The sequence below is a fragment of the Lissotriton vulgaris genome, chromosome 7 (assembly GCF_964263255.1).
Source record: "Lissotriton vulgaris chromosome 7, aLisVul1.2, whole genome shotgun sequence".
Taxonomy (NCBI): Eukaryota; Metazoa; Chordata; class Amphibia; order Caudata; family Salamandridae; genus Lissotriton; species Lissotriton vulgaris.
The window spans coordinates 1254786022-1254806551 of NC_141695.1; the positions used below are offsets into that span (position 1 = coordinate 1254786022).

At 51.5% G+C, this 20530-nt stretch overlaps 1 protein-coding gene across 1 annotated transcript in view; it reads right to left on the reverse strand.

Moving 5' to 3' along the window:
• Positions 1-20530, reverse strand: part of LOC147703340 (maestro heat-like repeat-containing protein family member 1) — an 85497-nt gene that overhangs the window by 60815 nt on the left and 4152 nt on the right. The window contains exons 3-7 of the mRNA XM_086931784.1: positions 15457-15549; positions 13887-13965; positions 13356-13469; positions 12649-12710; positions 2427-2546 (exon numbers count right to left, since the gene is read on the reverse strand). Coding sequence (XP_086787910.1) covers positions 2427-2546; positions 12649-12710; positions 13356-13469; positions 13887-13965; positions 15457-15549 — 468 coding nt within the window. The remainder of the gene's footprint in view (positions 1-2426; positions 2547-12648; positions 12711-13355; positions 13470-13886; positions 13966-15456; positions 15550-20530) is intronic.

Consider the following 20530-nt stretch of genomic DNA (forward strand, 5'->3'; position numbering starts at 1 on the left):
TCAGTTTGAAGCAGTGGCGGGTTTTTGGGTCAACCCTAGCAAGTCATACATCCTTAACCTCACGCTACCATCTGCTGAGGTGGACTGCATCTGGCCGCTCACGCCCCTGTCGTGGGCCAGCTCCTCTATACAGTACCTCGGGGTCCGGCTGACCTCGTCCGTCACCACTCTGTATGCGGCCAACTTCCCACCTTTGCTGGCCCAGATACGGACTGAGCTTAATCGGTGGAAGCCCATGTTCATTTCTTGGCTGGGCCGCGTCCATGCTGTCAAAATGACGATGCTCCCCAAGCTCCTGTACCTGTTTCAAGCGCTCCCTATTGCATTAGATGGGGGCTTTTTTAGGCGTGTTAAGACCATGATCCTTCACTACATTTGGCAAGGGGGTCGCGCTAGACTTTCCTTCCTCACGCTGCGAAGGCCTTTGAAGAAAGGTGGGGTCGGCCTCCCAGATATGCACCTCTATTATAAGGCGGCGCAACTCCGAGTGCTGGTCGAGTGGACCCAGATGGAATCGGAGAAGCACTGGTTGCATATGGATAGGAGTGTGGCGGGGAGGTCGATATGGGACCTGGTCTGGAAGGCGAAGGGGGATCGCCGTCGGAACGCCTATATTAGCACTCCTACAAGTACCACCCTGAAGGTCTGGGACTCGGTTTCTAGCGATGAGAGGTGGACCTCCTTCCCGTCCCCCTTCACCCCTATACATTTTAACCCGGCCTTTCCACCGGCTCTCGTGGAGGGCCCCTTTAATGGGTGGAGAGCGGGAGGGTGTCACGCGCTCACGCACTTGTTTCATGGTTATGAGCCACTCACCTTCCATAATTGCATGCGTGACTATGCGGTGTTACCGTCCGAGCGTTACCGGTATGCCCAAATGCTACACTGGGCCTTGTCACCGGAGGTGCGGGATGCAGCGACAAGGCCTCCTACAGATTTCAAATCCTTTATCACCCGCACCACGTCCATGAGAGGGGTGATCTCATTCCTCTATGGCTTTCTGCTTGCCACGGCTATCTCGCCTTGCCCTAGATACATGAGTTTGTAGGAAGAGCACCTGGGTCGGGATATCTCTGACGAGGAGTGGACTCACCTCTGGCGTGACTTGCACAGATTTAATCATTCCATTGACCTCAGGGAGGCCCACATGAAAACGATGTTGGACTGGTATCTTTACCCAGCCGGGTTGAAAAAGATCTTTCCCTCTACGTCGGATAGATGTTGGCGAGGATGTGGTCTCTTGGGGGATTTTCGCCATATTTGGTGGGACTGCCCTGTCATTCGCCCCTACTGGGAGGAGATACTGTCCCAAATCAAGGATATGCTGGGTTACCCGGTTCCTGACTCGATAGGCTTCGTTCTCTTGGGTCTCCGTGATCCGCTCCTGGAGCATCAGACCAAAGCGGATAAACAAATCCTTTGGCTCTGCATGGGTGCGGCCAAGCTGACCTTGGCGGCGGCCTGGAAAAAGAAGGAGGCCCATGCACTTTCCCTCTAGTATGCTAGGTTGTGGAAACTGCTGAGTATGGAACGTATGGCGGATGTTTTCAGAGGAGATTTCAAAAACTTCATCTTTAGATGGGGCCCGCTAGTCCGCTTCCTTTCTCAAGGTTTACCGTCGGCGGTCTGCCTGCCCACTTTACGTGCACTCCATTTGTTCAAAGTGTGAGAGAATGTTCGGATGTGTGCCTGTTACTTGGCTGCCACCACTGGGGGGAGGGGGGCTGGAGGGTTGAAGGAGTTTGGGGGGAGGGTGTTTTGTTCTGTCTATCTCTATGGGTGGTGGGTCTTTGTGTTTCACCTCGCTGCATTGTTTTTCTTTTGGCGGAGGAACGAGGAGGCGCAAATTAGACTGGTCGAATGAGCCCCTGGCTTGGGTGGCTTTTGCCTGGCGCCACTGTGAACCAATGCCTTTCTATGGACTCCCCTCTTGGGGCAACATTGTTGGCTGGCGGACTTTGAGAATCATCCTGGCTAGGGTGGCCGCGTTGTCCACTCTTCAGCAATATTAAACTCCTCTGCCATGTAGAGTGAGCTCCTGCGAGGGCTCTTGTCGCATTTACTGTGTTTCTATCTTTTTCTTACTTCCTTTCCTCTTCCTTCTTGTACTTTCAATAAAAATATCTTTAACAAAAGTGATGGAGGGAGAAAGACGCACTGGAGTGGAAGTAGGGAACATCAAGCTTAACTGAAGAACATAGAATGTCAAGGTGAGCCTATGGGAACTAACGAAAGGGACATGAGGTCTATATTCCACCACCAGGGGCAAATATGTGACACTGCTGATGTATATTATATGGTAAAGTAACTACATTGGGGCACAAGGGGGCTAAAAGGTCCACTTATTTCTTGTGTGCTGACTACTGTTGCTGTTCCCTAACACACTAACACATTCACCTACCCAAATATGTACATCTGCCACTTACCTGCTCTTTGATAAGGAGGCTGGTTTTTTTAAGCACATAATCCATCACAGCTCGTCCGTTCACATCATAAAAACCTTTGGCTGTTAAACTGGACATTAAACTTAAAGTGGCAAGAATAACCTGTAATTAAGAAAAAAAGGTAAGCATGGTTAGTGAGAAACCCTTTTGGTGTATGAATAGGAGAAAATCACACATTCCAGTGAGAAAGTAGCAAGGGAGTGTGAGAAAACCATACATTCTCTCCTTCCTTTTTTTGTTCAAATCTGTTTTTATTGTGAACACAGCGATAAGCCTACAACCCCTTTCTGGAGCCGGCCGCGCATGGAAAAGCCAGTGGGTAGAACTGGACAGGGGAGGTGGAGTCATTAACACAGCGCCCTGCCTACAACCCCCGGAGGGGGGGCCGGCCGCGTGGCTTAGGGGAGAGTAGAGCAAGAGGTGGCCATAAGCTGGCAATGCGTCGCTGTGTGAGGTAGGCGCGTATGTGGGGAAAAGCAATGGTGTCACATTTTCAAAAGGCCCAACAGGGACCAAACTACCCCAAAGAGGGGTGGAAGCCAGAGTGGCAAGCAGGAAGGAAGAAAAGTCGGGAAAGGAGCGAGCAGTGTCAAGGTGAAGAGGAGTCAGAGGGGTGTACCCGTGGCCACAAACAGGAAATGTGAAACACAAAGCGGCACTGGAGGAAGCGGTTAAAAGCCTAGTCTACTTGGGTCAGCAGGAATGAGGGCATCCTCGAACAATTGCAGAGCGCGAAGCCTGGGAGGCATGTGGCGGGCATAGCTGATGGAGCACAGGTGACGTACTAGGGGTTCCCACACTGCCTTGAAGCGCACCCCCCTGGACTGTATCCGTGCCGTGAGTAGTTCCATAGTCAGGACCTGCCAGAGGCGCACGAACCAGGATGCTATCGGCGGCGCCTCTGCTCGCTTCCAGTATAGGGCAATGAGCTGTTTGGCGGCACCTAACATGTGAAGGGTGAGGATCCAGTCGCTGCGCGTGAGGGCTCTAAGTGTGGGGGGTCGAACGCCCAGTAGGAGTGTGCAAACCTCTTCAGGGAGGGGGAAACCCAACACCTTCTTAATGTGACTGAGGACCTCCTTCCAAAAGACAGCTAGGGTAGGGCAGGACCACCAGATGTGTACGAAGTCACCAGTCGCAGTGCCACACCTCCAGCACAGCGGCGAGGAAGTGGGGAACATTTTGCTGAGTCGCAGGGGGGTGTAGTACCATTGCGTCAGCATCTTGTACGCGTTTTCCCTTTGCGGGATGCTGCGGTAGGTTTTGGGGATGTCGTTCCAGAGCCGAGTCCATTGAGAGGGTGTGATGTCAGTGCCTGTCGCCGACTGCCACTGCTTCTGATAGGGGTGCACAGGTGGGGCGGTGGGGTGTTGCAAGATGTTGTAGATCTGGGAGATGAGCCGTTTCAGACCCCCGAGGGATCGTGCCAACTTCTCAAATGGGGTATATGCCCTAGTAGCAGCCTGGTACATGTCGTCTCCCGAGGTCCAGTGGCGCAGCTGCGCGTACTGTAAGTGGGCGGTGAGAGGGAGCCTGAATTCCTCCTTGCAATCCAGCCATGATTTAGGCGACCCGCAAAGAAAAAGGTCTCCTGCAACTCTGCAGTCGCCTTGCGTCCAGTTCTCAAAAGCTCGGGTCCGGGCAGCTGGGGGGAAGTGCGGGTTACCTGCAATGGGAGTGTGTGGAGAGGGAAATGTGGTGAGACCCTTGGCCACTGCCACCCTGTCCCACACTTCAAGAACCGTCCTCGTGGGGACCGCAAGATATGCACTTCTGGAACGTGCCACCCGCGGTAACCAAGGCAGGTCCCATATGGTGCGCCCCGTGACCGATCGGTCCATGTGGAACCAGTGTTTGTCGCTTTCGCGTGCACCCCATTCGATCACGAACCGGAGGTGTGCCGCCCAATAGTAGTGGAGGAGATTCGGGCAGGCAAGGCCGCCTCTGTCTCTCGGTTCCATAAGGAATTTCTGCGAGAACCGGGGTCTTTTGCCCCCCCATATGAAGGCCGTGAGGTCGCGCTGGAGGTTTCTGATGCAGTGAATCGGGATCGGGGTGGGGAGGCACTGGAAAACATACAGAATGCGGGGGAGGATGGACATCTTGACCGCGTTGAGCCGCCCCAGCCAGGAAATCATCAAGGGTTTCCATTTTCGCAGATCAGCCAGAACTTCCTTGCGGCAAGAGGCCCAATTCCTCGAGGACCACGAGTCAAGATGGGGCGTGAGGTCCAGGCCCAGGTATTGAATATGGCTGTCCGCCCAGCGATAGGGCGTGACCCCCTGCAGGGAAGAGATCTCCTCGTCGGGGATGGTGAGGTTGAGCGCCCAAGACTTGGTGTGGTTGATTTTGAGGCCGGACGCCTGCTCAAACAGGGAAAGGGCTTCGTGCACCGCTGGGAAGGAGACCCGAGGGTTTGTAAGAGTAAGAATCAGGTCGTCAGCGAATAGCGCTACCTTATTAGTGCGCCCTCCGTGGGAGATACCATGAATATCAGGGGTACGCCTAATCAGTTCCGCCAGCGGCTCAACCGCAAGGGCGAACAGGAGCGGCGACAGCGGGCATCCCTGCCTCGTGCCCCTGTGGACCGAAAGCGGCGATGTCAATTGGCCATTGACCCGAATTCGGGCTTGCGGTCCTAGGTAGGGGGCCATGCACCTGGATATCATGATAGGGCCAAGACCTAGTTTCTTGAGGACCGCCCGCAGGAAGGTCCAGTCGATCCGGTCGAAGGCTTTTTCTGCGTCCAGCGAGAGGAGGCAAGCCGGTATTTTCCAATGGTGCGCCTTTCCCACCAAGTGCGCCAGCCTGCGGACATTGTCGGCTCCCTGGCGGTCCCGAATAAATCCCACCTGGTCCGGGTTCACCAGGCCCGGCATGTGTGGGTCAAGACGTTTGGCCAGAACCTTGGTGTAAATCTTGAGATCAGTGTTAAGGAGGGCGATGGGGCGGTAGGAGGCACATTGGTCCGGGTCCTTCCCAGGCTTGGGAATCAGGGCTATTTCTGCCAGGCCCATGTCGGGGGAGGGGCCGACGGTGTCAGAAAAGGAGCTGTATAGTCGCAACAGATGCGGGCGGAGCTGGGTCAAGAACAGGCGATAGAAGGCCAATGGCAGGCCATCCGGCCCCGGGGTTTTCCCCACGGGGAGATCCTTAACAGCCTCCGTTATTTCCTCCTCCTGGAAGGGGCTCTCCAGCGAGGCCGCACATGCCGGGGACAGGGTAGACCCCCCGTAGTCTGCGAGGACGGCCTCCCGGGCCTCCGCAGAGGTGGGCTCCTCGGTATATAGGGAGGAGTAGTAAGCAACAAAGGCGGCCTGCTTGGCCTTCTCAGTGGTGGCGCAAGTGCCGTCCTGCTGCTTGATATTGGCGATGTGGGCCCTAGCGGTACGTGCCCGTAGCCTGCCGGCCAGTAGTCGGCCAACCTTGTCCCCTCCCTCGTAATACCGTTGCTTGAGCGCTAGCAGGGAGTGCTCCGCCTTGTTGGTGCGCAGGGTGCGGATTTGCCCCCGAAGATTAGCGAGAGTTCTCTTTGACGCCCGCGAGGGAGAGGCCCGGTCCCGGGCCTCCGCAAGTTTGATCTCGCTAGCCAAGTCGGTTTCCAACTTGGACGCTTCTTTCCTCCGTGCCGCCGCCAGGGAGGTGATGTGGCCCCGAATGGTGGCCTTGAAGGCGTCCCAGACCGTGTGAAACGGCAGATCAGGGGTGTCGTTAACGGCGAAATACGAGTCTATGGCGTCACGGATGCTGGCGACGTCGTCCGGGTCCCGAAGGATCCTCGGAGGGAGCGTCCATCGGCGTTCACGAGTGGCGTGGGCCAGGGGGTCCTGTAGCAGGAGCTCCACGTGAGCATGGTCCGACAGGGAGATGTCGGAGATAGCAGCAGCTAAAGAGTCTCGGGCCACCTCAAGGGAGGTGAAAAGATAGTCGATTCGGGAGTACGTCCTATGGGAATGCGAGTAGAAGGAGTAGTCCCGGGCCCCCGGGTTGTGGTAGCGCCACACATCCACAAGCCCCAGGTCCCGAAGCTGTGTTCTAAGAGTAGAAGACATTGCCCCCGCTCCATTAAAGGGGGCTCCCGCCCGATCTAGCTCGGGGTCCCAAACAAGATTGAAGTCGCCGCCCAGGATCACATTATTGTCGCCCGATGGGAACTGTTCCCGCAGAAGTGTCTGGAGGTATTTGTCCTGCGACTGGTTGGGAGCATATACACACCCAAGAGTGAACTGCGCACGGCCCATCTGTACCGTGGCTCGGAGGAAGCGGCCGTCAGCACTTTTGAAAGGCTTCACGGAACCCCGCCTAATGCCAGCCCTGCAGAGGATTGCCACCCCCGCTGTCTTGGTGTCAGAGCATGCCCAGAACTGTGTAGGGTATCTAGGGTGGGCCATGCGTTTGGTGTCTCCCCTGAGAAGGTGCGTCTCCTGGAGGAGGATAATGTCAGGGGCGTGGTGTAGGAGGTAGCGCCATACCTGGTGCCGCTTGTTGGGGGAGTTGAGCCCTTTGACGTTGAGGGAGAGGACCTTCAAGGGTGTAGGGATGGTCGCCGTCATAGCACTAAGGGGGAGTGGAGTCGCGCAGAACCCAGTGTAGTAGGCCCTCCCGCAGACAATACAGCGGCAGCCACTTCTCGCCTCCAGCGTGTCAGCCCCCGCAGAACCCACCCCTCCACCCCACCGCAGGCGCGAGGAAAACGTGAGAGGAAAGGGCAGTATAAGAGCGAAGTAGGAAGAGAAAGGTGAGAGAAGAGAAAAAAGGCGCAAAGAAGAGATTGAACCAGAACAGGCCAACAGGGCCAGCATACAGTGTCCCAGGTACCGAACATCCTCTACCCGAGGGTTTGGATGAAGCCAGGAATGTCACTTCCTACAGGACAAAGGGAGGGAGCGGAGATCCGGGCAAGGAAAGTAGAATCAAATCGTCTCAGAGCCCATCCACCCCGCTGCCTAGGGGTAGTCCGGGGGTGTGTCAGGCTGCGGGGCCACATGGTCCGATCAGGCGCCAGTGGGGCGCTGGGGCTCCGCGGTGAAGTCCGTGACCTGAAGGAGGCAAAGGGCATCGTCCTTTCCACGGACAGTGGGAGTAGATCACCATGGAGCAGGAAGACACGCTGAAGTGCCTAGTGGGCGAGCGTGTGCACAGGGTAGCTGGAGTCACAGTGGCAACGTTCAGTGGTCATCCGGAGTCGAGGGGCGATCCCCACCCTCAGGTCCAGAAGCAGCGGGCTGGGAGGCTCGCTCCTCGCGGTCGCCCTCGAGGGAGCGGATGTGGGCAATGATGTCCTGCTTGGTCTGCGAGGTAGAGAGCGCGTCCACCGGGGGGGACCGCCGATGTCTGCGCACAGTGGACCAGTCAGAGCGTGGAGGGGCCTTCTCCGAGTGGGGAGGACGTGTCGGACTGTGATCTGGTGACTCCGGCATGTCTAGCAGTTGTGCCGCCTCTCGGTAGGACCTGAGTGTCCTGCGCTTGCCCTCCCACCTGAAGATGAGTGCAAAGGGATGTCCCCACTGGTAAGAGATGTTGAGGGACCGGAGCTTCTCTGTGATCGGGCGGAAGACTCGCCGTCTGTGGAGTGTGGTGGGGGCCAGGTCCTGGAAGATCTGGATCTTGTGGCCTTCGTACCGCAGGTCCGGGTTATCCCTAGCCGCCTTCAAGATGGCCTCCTTCTCGGTGAAGTAGTGGAGCCTGGTGACGATGTCGGGCAGGAGACTCGCTTTTCCTCCCGCTCCGAAGACACGGTGTGCGCGATCTAGGCGCGGTGGGGGGGCGTCCTCTTCGCCCCACACCGCTTGCAAGAGTAGGGCCACATAGGCCATGGTATTAGTCCCCTCTTCTCCGAGTGGCACACCCCGTATGCGGAGGTTGTTGCGGCGTCCCCTGTTTTCCAAGTCTTCCTGTTTGATCTGGAGCTGGATATGCTGGTCCTCGAGGGTCGCCACTCTCCGCCAGATTTGCTCTAGGTCCTCAGTGCGGGAGTCGACCGTTCTTTCCAGGCCGTCGACTCGGTCGCCGAGGTCGGTGACTTCCTTGCGCATTTCTTTGACGCAGGTGTGGACCTCCGTCCTGAGGGACCCAATCTCGGTCTTCAGATCAGCCATAAAGGAGGTCATGAAGGCCTGCGTCACCGGTGGAGAGTCGGTTGGCGGTGGGGGCTTCCCCCCTGACGATGATGAGGGTCCTCCAGAGGGCGATGGCGAGCCCGCCTTACCCCACATAGAGGCTACTGACGCCCCTCTGGTCGTCGTGGGTGTGGGGTCCGGTTTATTCCCCTTGCCGCGGGTCGCCGTCTGTGGAGTGTGGTGGGGGCCAGGTCCTGGAAGATCTGGATCTTGTGGCCTTCGTACCGCAGGTCCGGGTTATCCCTAGCCGCCTTCAAGATGGCCTCCTTCTCGGTGAAGTAGTGGAGCCTGGTGACGATGTCGGGCAGGAGACTCGCTTTTCCTCCCCCTCCGAAGACACGGTGTGCGCGATCTAGGCGCGGTGGGGGGGCGTCCTCTTCGCCCCACACCGCTTGCAAGAGTAGGGCCACATAGGCCATGGTATTAGTCCCCTCTTCTCCGAGTGGCACACCCCGTATGCGGAGGTTGTTGCGGCGTCCCCTGTTTTCCAAGTCTTCCTGTTTGATCTGGAGCTGGATATGCTGGTCCTCGAGGGTCGCCACTCTCCGCCAGATTTGCTCTAGGTCCTCAGTGCGGGAGTCGACCGTTCTTTCCAGGCCGTCGACTCGGTCGCCGAGGTCGGTGACTTCCTTGCGCATTTCTTTGACGCAGGTGTGGACCTCCGTCCTGAGGGACCCAATCTCGGTCTTCAGATCAGCCATAAAGGAGGTCATGAAGGCCTGCGTCACCGGTGGAGAGTCGGTTGGCGGTGGGGGCTTCCCCCCTGACGATGATGAGGGTCCTCCAGAGGGCGGTGGCGAGCCCGCCTTACCCCACATAGAGGCTACTGACGCCCCTCTGGTCGTCGTGGGTGTGGGGTCCGGTTTATTCCCCTTGCCGCGGGTCATGGTCCACGTGGGCCGCACTCAGAGAGAAGGACAGAAGAAGTCCAGGCCGTGGAGCTAGGGTGGGTAGCGCACCCGAGAAGATAAGGCAGCGCGGAGGCAGGGGAGGCGGTGGATAGGTGAGGACTGTAGGTGGGCCACAGCAGGCCGGGCCTGGGGTCCGCAGGTGGAGGGCCACTCGCAGTCCCGTGGCGTGGCGCTGTCCCCCGGTGCCGCCCAGAGCAGGGCCTCCTCCCAGCGTAGCGTAGCGTCCAGCCGGTCCCACCGCAGCAGGCAAGGTGTGTCCAGGGGGTCCCGGCCTCCCAGCAGCGAGGAGCCCAGTGTCAGGGGGTAACAGGCGGCAAAGGCCCTTGGGGTCTCCGGGTGCTCACGGCAGGGTCACCCCGTCCGAGGTCCGCCAGGCGTGGCAGGGCCGGGTTGCGGCGGTGAGGCGGCCAGGGGTCGTTTTCTGCAAGGCTGGGGCCCACCGAGGCTCAGGGATCGCCAATGCACAGCGGCTCAACAGCGCACCAGGCCGCAGTCTATGTGTCCAGGGCGGCTGGAGGCGCTCAGGTTGGGATTGTCGGCGTGCGGGGGCCAAAAGGGGGGAAGTGGCGGGAAGACCAACCGCCGGGCCCCGCAAGCGCCGGGCCCCTCCGGGAGATGGCAGGTGGGAGGGGGGGGCAGCGCGCTGCAGCTCACCGTCTGGGCCCAGCGACGGGCAATGGAGTCCCGACCAGGGCTCGCGTGCACGGGGGCCGCTGGCAATCCCGCAGATCCGGGCCTGGTTTTCCCGCCGAGGCCGGGGACTCAAGTAGATGCGGCGTCCGGGCCGCCGCTGTGTCATTTGCCGGTGGCAGCCCGACTCCAGCAGCTCCGGCGCGGTTCCGCCGGCGACAGGGTGGGTCCGCTGGTCCCGCACGGCCGAAGGTGAGGCCAGGGGTGCTCGGCGTCTCCTCCGGGCCGCAGTGCCGGTCCTCTCCCCAGGAGCTCGTCGCGACTCCCCAACAGCGGACCCAGGGCAAGATGGCGGTCAGCGACCGTTGGCGGGGATCCCGAAGGCTGGCGGTGCGGCCGCTGGAACTTTCACAGCCGCGCCTCGTCGTCAAGGAGGGGCACCAGCAGGATCAGCGATGTGTAGGGGTCCCCAGGAGTGATTACCCCCCGAAAACTACGCTGAAGCAGGCTATGTAGAGCAGCGGGGCGACGGAGCTCAAGTGAGACACGTCCGCTCACATCGCCGTCTCAGCCACCTCCTTCCTTTTTTTTACAGAGTAGACAGATATACATTTTTATGTGTGGAAAGCCAGTACCTGGATACAACCTTTTAAAGTATGTTGCAAAAAGGGCTATTATGAAAATCTGAGAATGAAACTAGAGTCAATTTAAGTAAACTGTTTTTACAGAGTGTCTGACTGAAGTGTGATTGAGGGAATATTCAACTATTCCAGGTGGGCTACACCTTCTATAGGTGCCTGAGATTTGATGAAAGATTTTAAAAAAAAACATTGCAAAATATGCCTAGGTAGGTTACAACCAACAAAAAAGATCTCAGGACCTGATATTGATTACAAAAATGCAAATGAGAATTCAATAGGCTGTGGATTCCACTGCTGAGGGAATTTTAAAAAACTAGAGTCGTCTGTGGGAAGAATGATGGCTGCTGTCTAACTCCACCTGTAAGATTGAGCAGGCATCCCAACACGGGCAGCAGATAACAAATGAGTTGCAGTACTTGGAGTTCATTGTCCCACAACTTGTTGTTTGGTTGATCCATATCACTTTCAAGAAGTCGTTTTGGCTCAAGACCGTAAATAGTCACGGTCTCCTGTATCCAGTATTGAGTTAAAATTCACATCCCTAACATGGTTCTGTACGCTGTATATTTGCACAATCTGGCCACAATGGCTTCAACTGCCAAAGAATACATCCATGCTTGATTTCTGTGATTCTAACATTCCTAGCGGGAAACATCCTTTACGACGCAACTTTTACCACGCAGTGCCTTTACAACGCAGGTTTTACAACGAAAACCATTACAACGCATTGCACTGGGGGGCGCTGTAGGATAGGGAATAGTTTTAATTTACTATCCAACACCTTCCCTACTATCCACGGGGACTGGAGTTGGAATAGTAAATTAAACTATTCACTATCCAGCACCCCCAAAGCAATGCGTTGTAATGGCTTGCGTTGTAACAGCATGCGTGGTAAAAACATGCGTTGTAACAACGTACATCCTTCGTAGCAGAGTCCTGTCTCTGATGTTCCTGGTTTAATCTGAAAAATATCTAAGGATAACTTGGTTTATATCGTGCCCTGAGGTTAAAAATGACAAACCCAATACACCTCTCAAAGAGAATCCAATAGAGACAAAGTTATGGCAATACAGCCTTTTGTTCGTTATCAAAGGAAATCTGCTTTGTTGATTTTCCTTTGTGCCTATGTCCTGTGCTTGCTAACATGCTGAACATGGTGATTCTGATACTGAGTTACTTGCTTTCTCCATGGCACTGAAATCAGGCACACTGTGGAGATACATGGCATCAGGAAAGTCACATATATTCTAATTTCTACATAAAATACATCTTTTATATCACAATCAGACTTTTCAAACGTGCACATAAATATTATCCTGTATTATCGATCCACGTTTGGTGAGATTTCGCGGAGACATAGCCCAAATATTATTCTTGGTAGAGACATTTGAAATACCTTACACCACGGTTGTTAAAGATTTGAGGAGATATTAATATTCTGAACTTCAAAACCCCTTATTTGATCATCAACATTCTCCTCCTCAGTGAGGGGTATTACAGATCAACTCAATGTGAAATACAGACCAAATATGTTAACAGCGTACAAGAACTTTCTTTTAACACACATTTATTAAACAATTAGGGATCAGCAACCTCTGGGATTGGGTCTGAAAATAATGCATTGACACAGACTAGGGCAGGAAAACTGGGATATGTCCACTTGGACAGGGAGACAATGGAACACAAGACACACTGAACTGACAGAAATGGCTGGAGGTTGCATGACCCAACACCTTCACTGAAGACTTGCCTTGGAGAAAGTCAACAGATTGTGGTGTGCAAACCACAGCTCTGAGTCCATGTAAGTAGGACTACTGCACTATGCAAAAACTGCATAACTTTAATTAGATTGAGTTGCTAATTATGAAAGTGCTTTAACACACGTATAATAGCTTGATGGTACCTTGCGATTGTCATCCTCAAGCACGTGACGGACAGCATCCAGATAAAAGGCACCTTCTGAATCTATTAAATAAAGCCATACACCAAATGTTCATAACACATAGATATTGACTTTGGCTAGTAAGATCAAGATTAATACATAAGTAGTGAAGTTACCACTATCAACTGTGATTACCACCCTGAGGGTCCTGTCTTTCAGTTTTGGTGTGTGAGTCTGTGACTGTGAGCCCCATGGGGCTATCAATGCCTTCCTGTTTCGCCGTGCATATCTGTGTCATCATGTACCACTGAGCGTGTCTGTGTCAACCTGCTCCATATTTTATTTCCCTTTTTGTTCCTGTCCAGTGTCTATGTCAGGATCGGTTTTCACAGTGTCCCTGTCCCATTAATGGCTCACAATGGGAACAATTAACCAAAAAGAAAACAGTGACACTCCTTTATTTCTTCACCATGATTCACATAATTGAAGTTGATGTAAGCAAGACTTTATTTGTAAATTGCAATGCTCTACCAGAAAAGGTTGGCAGTTAATGTAGCTGAAGAATATAAAATTGAAGTATTTTGCTTATAGCTGCACCATGTTGGACAAGTAAGGGGGTAAGTTGGGAATACAACGTAGGGCTCCGGATTCTATGACAAGCATTATGTCCCTTTAACTATTTTCCCTGCCTAAATCACACACTGCCACTCACCCACTGACAGTCTTACCAGTTTCCGAAAGGAGCTTGCAGAGCAGCTGTAATGTTGTGGCACGGGACTCTGCACCTATCTGCATCAAGCTACTTTCAAAATATTTAAGCACCTCACTAGAGTGAGAATGAGCTGCAAGAGTAAAGTGAAAAGAAAAAATAGACATAATTGAAAAATAACACAACATAAAATTATGCAAGAAGGAACTCAACGCCGGGGAGCAGCCCATCAAGGCCAATCTTCAACGCATGTCCAGGAGGTATGTTATCAATGGTCTGATACATTTAATGATGATCTTACGAGCACATGGTACTCATGTGACTACTATAGCTGTATATAGTAAACTGGGCACCATATTCCAGTAGCAAGCCAACCAATGTACTGGGAAGGGAGATAATTACTGAAGAAATAGTAGCTTTTAAGACGATCAAGTTACGTGCAGGGCAGTGGACAGAAATTAATGTTACAGCGGACCTGATCCCTAGTAAAGGCCAATATATACTTGCAGTATCACAAATATATACATACATACATTTATGACCAACTCACCCAGTGACAGGATAATAGCCGTGGACAACTTGAGTGGCTCTTCTGTTTCATCGGAAACCCCACTTGAGGGTGTGCAGATCTGCCAATAACAAAGCCATAATAAATAATAATGGAAGCTAGGCTATCTGAAAGCCAATCCAGACAGCAAATAACTTCCAGTGGGGGAATGACAGCATAGGAGTTTGTCAGGACTTGATCCATACCACGCTACAGAAAAATTAATTGTGTGTAATACAGCAAATTCAGGGTGCCCGGTATTGGTGGAAGTGCAAATTCTCAGTTACCACTCTAAGATGGATGCCTTAGTTTCCTATGGTTTTTGGATAGTTTGTTGATTCAGAAGTCTGGAGAGATTGTAGAAGGTAGTGGTACTTAATGCTTTTAACAAAGCTGGCACTAGTGGTGGCTATTCAAGGTAATCAAGACGAAGGCTGTTGTTACACTTCATATTGGTTTATCTCTGGGGATGGTAAAGCTGTTCCCCTTTTGCGTCTTACGGTGTCTGGCCAGCATAGTAGGTTGCATGCTTTTCAGAGCAGGCCTTTTTTGCTTCACTTTTTGCCCATTTTGCATCCCAGGTCTCTAGTCAGCAGAGTGGGGAGCGAGTGTTTCTGTCAGTGGCTTCATTAGGGCCTTTTTCTGTTCTCACCGTCACTCGCTGTTTCTGCTGTACCACTTCATTTTCTTTTCTTTACCGGCATTCAGTTCTCACACTTTGGTCCTCATCAGAGATGCTTGTCTTTTGTTTCCCATTCATTCCAGATTCCAGGTGCCAGCATTGCTATTTGGAATTTCATGCTTATGGCCGTCAAGTTGTGCACCTGTTTTCAGAGGGCCTTCTTATATGTGGACTGAGGTCTTGAATGCTTCAAGTTTGGATTGTAAGGATATTCCAGAAATGTTGTGCATTTGGATTATTTGAACTAAATTGTGGGGTAGTTTCTGCACATATTGACTTTAGGAACCTTAGCGGTATAAATACTGAATTTCCTTTGATTGATGGCATTAATCAAATGTATATGATATAACCTTATTATTATTAAATATATAGATTTAAGATTGGGTGTACTGTTGTTGGGAATGTCATGAAAAGTACAGTATATGTTATATAGTAAAGTCTAACTGGACAATTGAACCTCTGAGATAAGCTTTGCTAGTATTATGTCTCTGTTGTAAACCATTGTTATTGGGTACAGCTTTTTTCTTTCATGTCTCTATCCTTGGTGTTCCCCCTGGGTCCATTCCCTTTCCCTGTCACTCTACCTATTATCAGAGCCAGAGCTGCCGAGAGGCAGACTTATGGGGGGTTCTTGCAGAGGAGCTCTCAACACTGACAGATTTATATCCATTGTCTTCTTTCTTTGCATCCTAGAAGCAAATTGGTTCATATAGGATTTTTATGGATTATAATTTAATATTTTATGCAAGAGTGTTCCCAAATGTTGTCCTTTAAAACACTCCTACTATAAATTGGATTAAGGTAGAAACTTTATTTGTTACAATATGTTACACAGGAAATGTCTGTCGCCTCCCACTGAAATACTTTGTTTGTCCTCGTGTATATACATACCAGGTGATGCAGGGCGGCAAGCACGGTTGGCACAGTTCCATTCAGCGCTCTGCAACTCTTGGTAACAGCTGCCTTGATGCATAACTCAAGGGTCTGCAAGGAGATAAGAAAATTCGGATGAGGCCAAAGGGCAGTTTGTGCAAATGACGATGGTCAGTGGTGAATTACAAACTTCAAAGTGTAAATTCTGTCTGAATGCAAGAGTGAGTTGGTGTGTGAATGAGCTCTCTTGTGTACTAATTCTAAATACATATGACCACAAGTAGATTTTGACAGATGACCGTGCTTATGTCTAATTTTTTCTTTCCTGGTTGCTCTGTTCTCTTGACTCACAGTGCCTTAAGATCTCTCAGATCCACATAGTGATTTCTGTAGCGGTTATCTGTTGGAGTCAGATGTTGGATTTTAGTCCATCAAGGAACCAGAAGAGAACATGTTCAGCATTTAACAGGGGCATGCCCTCACACATGTAGCCTAGACTCACTTGTCATCGTAGGCCCTGTATTCTTAGCCACTGTTGATGATGGCCCTTGCCTTGGTTGTCCTAGTTCTCTTGGTGGTTCAAGTTCTCTTGGTTGTCTGCTACTCCTTCTTCTTATGGTACTGTCTAGAGCCTCTTGGCCATCTTAGTCCCTTCCTTCATGGCCTTGGTCTTCCTGCTCCTGGCCTTCCTGCTGGTCTTGGTCTTAATGGTACCCATCAGTTTTGTTGATCTCTCTTTCCTTTCCAAATCATCATTCTGCCTTTGCTTTTCCTGTCCCTAGTTCTCTTGATGTGTGTCCCGTTGTGATTCCCTTGATAGTTGTGTCCTCTTGGTGGACCTGGTAATCCTAGTGCTCCTGGACTTCCTGGTTGCCCTGGTCCCTCTAATCTTGGTCATTCTCCTCTTCCTGGTCTTCCACCTATAGGTTTTCCTCTTCATGCTCCTGGTTTACCAGGTCTTCCTTTTCATAGTGCTCCTAATCTTCGTATTGATTTTCATGTTCTCCTTTTTCTAGGTCTCTTCCTCCTGATGACCCTCTTATTCTTCTTTCCCTTCTGTCAACTCATATTTTCCTCAAAATCATCCTCCTGGTCTTCATCTACATATTCTTGGTCCTGGTCTTCTAGGTATTGGTCATTGGCCATAAGTAGCCCTTATCCTTCTGAGATCCTACTTCTGTTAAAAGGATTATCTTTACCATGGTGTTTATTGCGGTGTCCCTCCTAGTTGTTCTTCTGGTGCTCTTGCCCTGGTGTTCTTCAATATTTTCATTCTTCTGGTCCCAGTCCTGCTGGTCCTCATGATCTTCATTGTCCTTATGCTCATGGTCCAGCTAATCTTGGTCATCCTCTTCCAAGGTCCTCTGGATTCTCTGGTGCTTTCATGGTTTTTCATGGTGGTCATGGTGGTGGCTGCTGTTCTGGACCTCCTAGCCTCCGCTTTCTCTCCATGGTGTTCTTCCTCTTACTGGTCTCCTGGGTTTCCTCCTTATTTTCCTAGTCCTCTTAGAAATCCTTTTCCTATTCTTCCTGGTCTTGATCCTCTTGGTTTTCCTAGTTCTTGGACATGGTATTGGTCCCCTGTTGGTTCAAGTTTTCCAAATCCTTCTGGTGGTCCTGGAGTTTCTAAACTTCTTGGCTGTTCTGGACCCTCACCTCCCCTTCTACTCATCCTCATGGCCATCTTCCTCCTCCTCATTCTGTGTAGGGTCTTCACAGTTGTGAAGGTTCTCCATGTTGACTGCCCATCTTCTTCCTTCTTGTTCTGGTGGTCCTGGTCCTCCCGATGACCCTCCCTTTCCACTTACACATCCTTCTTCTCCATTCCATTCCATTCCATTCCAAAGTAGCTTTATTCGAAGTATACTCATAAAAGCACAAAACAAACAACATTTAGATGCAGTTAAAAATGCCTTGGCTGGATAGTTAAACATTTTTGATAAAACTTAGATCTCAGAGCAAATGGACGAGATAAAAGTTACACCCAGTTAAAATAATCAATCACGTTCTGTGGCCAGGCTAGGGAAGTTAAAATTAATGCTCACCAAAGAATTACCCAGATTTAGGTTTCAGCCTTATAGCCCACGCCCATCCTAGGTATTTGGCTACCGCTATTGTGATAAATGGTAAAGTGCTGGTGCGCATAAGCCTTTCCGCTTCGGCGCTCCTAAATGTGCCAAGTAGTTTGCACACTGGAGCCAGCCAAACTCGCCTAGGGAGTGCATAGGTGGGACAGGCAAAAAGCAGGTGGGCAACTGTTTCGCTATGGCTCCCACAGGCAGGACAGATGTTATCACTTGTGGGAGTCCACCTGGACATAAGGGACTTTAAAGGTAAGGAGCCTGCCCTGAGTTGGAAGTAAAGCTTCCTATCTCTCGGCCTGGTGATATTATCCCAATAGGATTCTAATCTGGGTGTGAGTTTTATTTCTAAGAAGATTCCCACTATAGAAGATGAGTCAGAGTTACTCCAAGCATTAAAAGCAGCACTCTTCCAATACTTCTCTTTTAGGATGTTTATAGAGGGAAAAGAAGCCTATAATGGGTTTTCCCATAGCATTCAAATTCCCAGGCCAATCAGGCTATTCCTAACACCTCTTAACCAACCGATTTTGTGGAAGGCATCAGATTCTATTACATCTAGAAAACCTGAGGCACATGAGAGTTCAGGTGTCGTTCACAACCTGCACCAATATAAAATCGGACGCAGCTTGGCGTCATCAATAATAGCTTTTCTACCCAAATCATATCTAAGTGGCTTAAGAGGGGTGCTTTGTGGGAGATTTGTAATGCTACGGAGGAACTTATTTTCAGAAAGAGTTAAAGGAGCTGCTTTCTCAAACCCCCATAAGGAGCAAGAACAGTCGCGTCTGCAGCACTCGAGTCCGACATCCACTTTGACAAGAAAAGCGGCGGAATCAGCTGTTGTCCCTACCTGAGGGTGACGCTGCCGCCGAGTGCATACCCTGACGCGAGGTCGGCAGAGGAGGAAGAGCCCAGCTGACCCGTGTTGTTGTCCGGAGGAATCCGTGGAAGCGCCGGAAGAGGCGGGGAGATTGCAGGAGGAGGCTGAGCGGAGGCGGAGCCCTGTGTGAGGAGGCCGGCGGCGGTAAACGAAGAAGACGACGGACGCCCAAGAGGTTGGACGGAGGCAGAGTCAGGAGTGAAAGGAGCCGGGCGGAAGAACGCCGCTGGAGCACCTTCGGACGTCTTCCCAGCCCCAGTGAGCAGCCGTGGAAAGTGCGTCGGAGCAACAAAGCAAGTCCCGACGAGAGAACTAAGCCGAGGCTGTCAGCTCTCTGAAGTAAGCTGGGAAGAGTTCTCTGGTGGGGAGGGCGGTGAAAAGTAACGCTTCCCGGCGCCGTGTGGGAACACAGATCGAGCTTCCCTCAGAGGCGCTTCCCCCCTAGTGCGTGGGCTGCACGCAACAAACACCTCACCGACGAGTGCCATTGTAGACTGAAACTGACATCTTAAAGCTGTTACGCGGTGAAACGTCCAAATGGGACTCTAGAACTGTGGCAATTGGGCGGGCAGGCCTTACAGGAGGTTAGGAACGGGCTGTGGTACAGTGTATGACCTGAGTGGCAGGGGGAAGCTCCCATTGAGAAGGAGTAGGAGTAAAAACTATCCCAGTATCCCTGTGTGCTTAGAGGAGTCTAGGGGGCTAAATGTATTGAGGTTTTAACTACCCTGTCTCCTTACAGATAACCAGCTGCCTAATCCAGTTTCCAATACATCAGTAAGGTCCTCTTGTTGAACAACTGTACCTCCCAGCCATTATTGTCTTACAGTTTCTATGGTAATGTAGACTTTGATCCACTTACAGGAAAGTGTCATTGAATCTTTTCCAATTGTATAATGAGATCAAATATTCAAGAGTAAAGCTAACAGTGGAATTTTGATACCTGCCAAACAGAAAGAGGTGGGGGCTAATGTATTCAATGAAAGTATTGTAAAGATTACAGCTGTGAAAGTGCACTAATGTAGAAATTTTATATGTGAAGTGGTGAAACATTATTGCAGAACCAAACAAGAAACCATAGCTTTCTTTTTTAAAACATGCGTATTTTTCTAATTGGTGTGGTGTCTCTTATTTTTAGTGGTAAGTTATTGGGTTACTGTGAGTGGGTCCTGTAAGCACTTAACCAATGCCTTGGAGGTTAGCTGTTCCCCCTACTGTGCCAGGCTCCCCTATGTAGTCTAGGATTCCCTAGGTCTAACATAATTGGTGTTTCAGCGGCGGGATAACGGATTTGTGCTTACACTCACTTAGTAGTAACGCAGTGCTTACCACGAGCCTACACCTGGAGTTTTCTCCAAGCGGTCTCCCAAATTTATATTTTGATTTTCCAAATTTACTTCTGGTGGTGGGTGGAGGTTATCCTCAGGTCACTTCTTGGTTTTCCCCTGTGTGCTTATTTTATTCCATAGTGAAAGATGGAATTAAATTTGGAAGAGCTAGAATCCTACACTGTGACCCGACTCAAAGAATGGTGTCAGCAACAGGGGGTATTCTTTAAAAAAGGTGCCAGGAAAGGCGAGTTGCTGACAAGCATAAGGGCATGGGTAGAGGCTCATTCAGGGGAGGAACCGGACACGGAAGGGAGTGACAGGGACACTGTCCTTGAGACTGCAATGTTGTACCAAGCTGGAGGGGGGAATCTGCTGACAGGTCCCAGGACACCTTCAAGGGTGGGCAGCAGCGTCTCGGAGAGGGGTTTGACCGACGCCGAGCTAGAAGATAGGAGGGAGGAGAGGAGAATGAGGTTGGAATTAGCTAGAATGGATATGGAAAGGGAGGACAAGAGGTTAGCCCATGAGCGAACCATTGAAGAGATGGACCTACAAGCTTTAACCCTAAGGTCTTCCAATTCAGATAATGGTGGCAGCGAAACTAAGGTGAACACCAGAGAACCCAGACCCTACTTACCCAAGGATGTCATTGCTAGCTACACCCCAGGTGATGATATTGCAAAATGGCTAGCCGCCTATGAGGTCTCATTGAGGGCCCATGGGATCTTGGAAGCCCACTGGGGGGGTGGGTTGTATAAATACATGCCACCTGCTGGCAGGGATACCTTGTTGGCCCT